The sequence below is a fragment of the Cebus imitator genome, unplaced genomic scaffold (genome assembly GCF_001604975.1).
Source record: "Cebus imitator isolate Cc_AM_T3 unplaced genomic scaffold, Cebus_imitator-1.0 Scaffold0, whole genome shotgun sequence".
Classification (NCBI taxonomy): Eukaryota; Metazoa; Chordata; class Mammalia; order Primates; family Cebidae; genus Cebus; species Cebus imitator.
This window is the reverse complement of record NW_016107315.1, coordinates 19135145-19139361: the sequence shown is the minus strand read 5'-3', so window position 1 is coordinate 19139361 and position 4217 is coordinate 19135145. Positions and strand designations below refer to the sequence as shown.

Here is a 4217-nt window from a genome sequence, read left to right as displayed (position 1 = left end):
AGGGTTAGTGTGAATTAAAGGAAAACGTGCCATCTTGGCCACAGGAGTGCTCTAACATCAACGCTGCTCAGTTTCTCTTCCTATCTGCTTCCCTCTGTGTCTGCCTGTTTCTCTTCCCACCACTGTTACCTGTATGCTACCTTTCTCACACTTTCTGCCTGCACATAACTTTCTCTTACACAGGACACTCTGTTACTTCAACGCTGCCTCATGGTTTCTATTTACATCCTATGATCTTTAACTACCATGCCACCTGCCACATTTTCAGCATTTTTTACCCCCATTCCCTTGAGAAAGGCATGACTAGCCATCCTTAAAAAACACTCCGTTCCCAATCCATTCACCTAGTTCAACCATGTGCCCAAGGCTGCCTGGCCAGCCAAGGCAATGATAATTCAAGCCACTTCCACCCACACCAAGTTATCTCTCAGATCTCAGTTTTTATCAACTGAAATGCCCCCTGAAATTTTCTTTGATGCCTCATCCCTATGTCTGTCCAGTTTTCTTCTGCCCTGAGATTCCCCCAAGAACTGTATCAGAGAAAGACTTGGCCCAGGCTACCAACACACTGTGAAGCTGGGATTAGCCCTCTCCAAAACCCATGGGCAAAAAAAGACAGTGTCAGAAAGTGTCCGGGCAAATCCAAAGAGAATCCCAACCGACAGGAGTGTGTGTAGATGAGGATAAAGTATAGTCACAGAACTCTCAGTGCAAATTGGGGATTATTTTGGCCCAAGTGTTCACATTTTTATACAGGAGATAATAAATGACCAAGTCTGAGTTTATTCATGGCAGTATCACGTAAGGAAAGCAAAACCCCTGCCACCTGTGAGAGACAGGGATATGCAAAGAGTGAGTCTAGTGCTCCATCATCAACAGGCTCTGCTGCCCGCAATGCGTCTCCATATGCCTGCTTGTCTTTTCACTACCAGCTGGTGTTCTCACTCTCTACCATTGCATAGAAGAGGAGAGCAAACAAAATTCAGGTTCAGAGGAAGAGAAAAAGAGGGTAGTGGGTTGAAAAGGAGAGCTGTAGAACTAAAGCCCCTCGGGGAGGTTGCAATAGTTACTATCATTACAACAGATGAGCTCTGTCCTCTTTTTGAACCCCAAGAAGTTGATGTCCTCACAGTTGGTCATACACGACAGTTTTGAATAATGATACATGCTCCGCCCTGAGGGGGTAAAAGAGAGGAAATGTGATCATAATGACTTCACTTCCATTTACTGCGTTCCTAGGAGTAATCTGTTTTCATGTCCTCACTAACCTTTCTCCAGGCCCAAATGAGTTCCAAAGCTGAGTCTGTTAATTGCTGACCCAGAGAGTAGATTTTATTCCCCACCAGGTAAGGGACATCAGCCTCTTTTCCACTCAATATGGTCTTAAGAAAAAGTCTGTCTTTGACATCCCCTCATGACCACTCTATACCCACCCATCCCATTCACCCACTCACTGATGGCAAAAGAACACCACTGTTTCTCAGGGATGGTGGTGGTGATTTCCCAGTCACTCCATACTCCACATTACCTTTGCTTGTAAGTACGTAAAAGTTCTCAACTGCACAAGACTGCTTACGCTTCAGAGAGCAGGACGACATGACATCATAGCATAACCCGAGATGATATTGTTTACATTTATAACACAGTAGTCCAGTCTCCGCTAAACACAGAAAGAGGTGCTTAGAAAATGCAGTCTTGAGAACGTTCTCTGGGGCCTCCACTATAGGACCTTACTCTTGCCCAGTGGTTACTAACATTTTTTAAACCATGGACTCTTGAAAATCTTGAGAAAGATAGGGATAATCATGCTGTTATTTTCTTCATTTGCACATTAATAAATTTGTACACCTTTTCTCCAATTAAAAAAAATCTTGTGAAAGATAACCTGTATAAACATAAATCAAACACTATATATGATTTCAGGAGGTCAGGGTTCCCATGAAATTTACCCATGGACCTCCAGTAATGAACCTTTCATCTAGCCTGATGATTCTGCCCTGTGATCAGTTAAAAAAAAGTGAAGTGGATCTTAGCCTCCTTACTCTAAGAAATGGACTAGACAGGTCTGGAAGGGGGTCAAACTTCTAGGATTCTATAATAAGAATGGATTAAAGGTCTCTCCAAAGATGAAGGGAAGGTTTGTTCCTAAGCATGTCACAAATGGCTGTTTACCAAGGACTTCAGACAAGCCATGATTGTACCTTTTAGAGGGTCACGAAGTTCACCTGTGAAAAGAAGAAAAATCATCCTTGGTAAAATCTCACATGTATCTGCCCCAGCTCTAAGACCCAATTTTGAAAACTTCCTCTTCCCCCAGCATCTGTCCATCTCTTAACCAAGCACCAGCTTCCCCTCTTATCGCTAGAACTTACCCCAATATGGGCAGAACAGAAACATTGTACCCAGCAGAAAGAGAACAAGCATCCTGGAGTTTCTGTTGGGTGTAGCTTCCTGTGAAAGGAGCTAGTTGTGCTTTCATGATCTGTCCTTAGGCTAATCATCTAAATTATATAATCATAAAATTTCAGGGACAGAGAGTTCTCTGGGAACATGACAATGTTCCCATAGCCAAGCCACCATATCTGATGGTTACACAGCATTCTAAAGAGGGTACTCACTTTGATTTTCGCAAATCCTCTAATGAAAATGAAATTGTAATGTTTCTGATTCACCAGACCTGCTCCTACCTCAATATTGCAGAATTTTTTAAAGTAATTTCAACCTTCATTTTAGATTCGGGGGGTACATGTGCAGGATTGTTATAGGGGTATATGGCTTGATGCTGAGGTTTGGGATATGAATGATCCCATCATCCAGGTAGTGAGCATAGCACCCAACAGTTAGTTATTCAGTCCTGCCCATTCCCTCCTCATAATGTTGCAGGTTTTAATACATCTGGGAGGTATTCTTTACAGCTTCTTGTGTTCCATCCTCAGTGAGCACTCTAACAGCAAGTCTTATCCATTCTACCTACTAACTTCTCACACGGGTTTATCACTCTCTGTCTCCGCTGCCATTACCAAAATCCAGTCTATCATCATCTCTTGCCTGGATGACGCAATGGCCTTATTTTTGGCCTCCATGCTTCTCCTCTGCCCCTTCACAATCATTTCTTCATAAAGCAGTCAGAGAACGCTGTTATAAGCCATAGATACCACACCCCTGCTGAAAACCCTCTGATGACTTTTCATGACCTTTGAAAGAAAATCCAGAGTTTTTATCATAGCCGGCAACGTCTTCCTCATTATGAGCAATGGCCTCCTCTTCAATCTCCTTTCTCTCTGCATTTCCTTTGCTCACTCAGGTCTTTGCTCAGATGTTACCCCCTCAGACAGAGCAGCATTTTCTGCTCAATCTCTAGAAAATGGCAGCCTTCATTTCCTACGCTTTCCCCTGTTTTATGTTTCATAGCAATTCTCAAGAGCTGATCTTACATTCCTGTTGGCTCACATTTTTACTCCACCGCTAGAACAAAGCAAAGGGTTTGTTTGATTTCTCATGGCATGCTCAGCATCTAGAGGCTTGGAACAAAGGAAATGCCCAACAAGTGTTTGTTGGGGAATTAATAATGTTCTTCCCATATCCTGCCTTGCATTCCATTCTCTAGTCCATTCTCCACAGAGCAACCAGCTTTATCAGATTGGCTTTTTTAACTATAACAAGGATGAGAAATGAGATTTTCTACATTCCAGCAAGGATCCCAAGACAGTAGTAGGTAGCAAGTGTTTCACATTTCAGAATGAAATGCTATGCTGCTTAGGTGGATTTACAAAGAAAATAAATAAAACCGTCTTTAATATCCTGGACTTGTGGCCCACCAGGAGGGTATAAATGAACAGTGAAGTGCCAGAAAATAAAATGGAAGGAGTTTCTGTAGCCTGGAATGAGGGGTGCTTTTCTATATATGGCTCAAAACATAGAACCATAAAAAAGATATGTTTACTTATATTGTTTAAAAAATCTTCTACATAGGTGGAAAACCAATCATTAATCCATAAGCCCAAATAACAAACAATTAAAAATATTTGCAATTCATATCTCAGACTAAGGGCTAATCTCCCTATTACACAGACATTTCAGAAATTAGTTTTTAAAAGACTAACAATTTAAAGGCGAAGGAGGCAGTCAGTAATAACGTATAGTTCACAGAAAAAAATAAACAAAAATGCTTTGTAAACATGTGAAATATGCTGAACCTTACTCCTAATTTTAGCCAT

General features: G+C 41.6%; 1 protein-coding gene across 1 annotated transcript; it reads right to left on the bottom strand.

Annotated features, from left to right (window-relative positions):
• Window positions 1–561: 561 nt before the first annotated feature.
• PATE2 (prostate and testis expressed 2) lies at window positions 562–2458 on the bottom strand. The gene is made up of 4 exons (XM_017533680.1): window positions 2373–2458; window positions 2202–2225; window positions 1529–1660; window positions 562–1175 (listed from the first exon to the last, which is right to left on the bottom strand). Exons 1-4 carry the CDS (start codon window positions 2422–2424, stop codon window positions 1039–1041), a joined length of 345 nt encoding a protein of 114 aa, XP_017389169.1. The 5' UTR covers window positions 2425–2458; the 3' UTR covers window positions 562–1038.
• Window positions 2459–4217: the final 1759 nt, after the last annotated feature.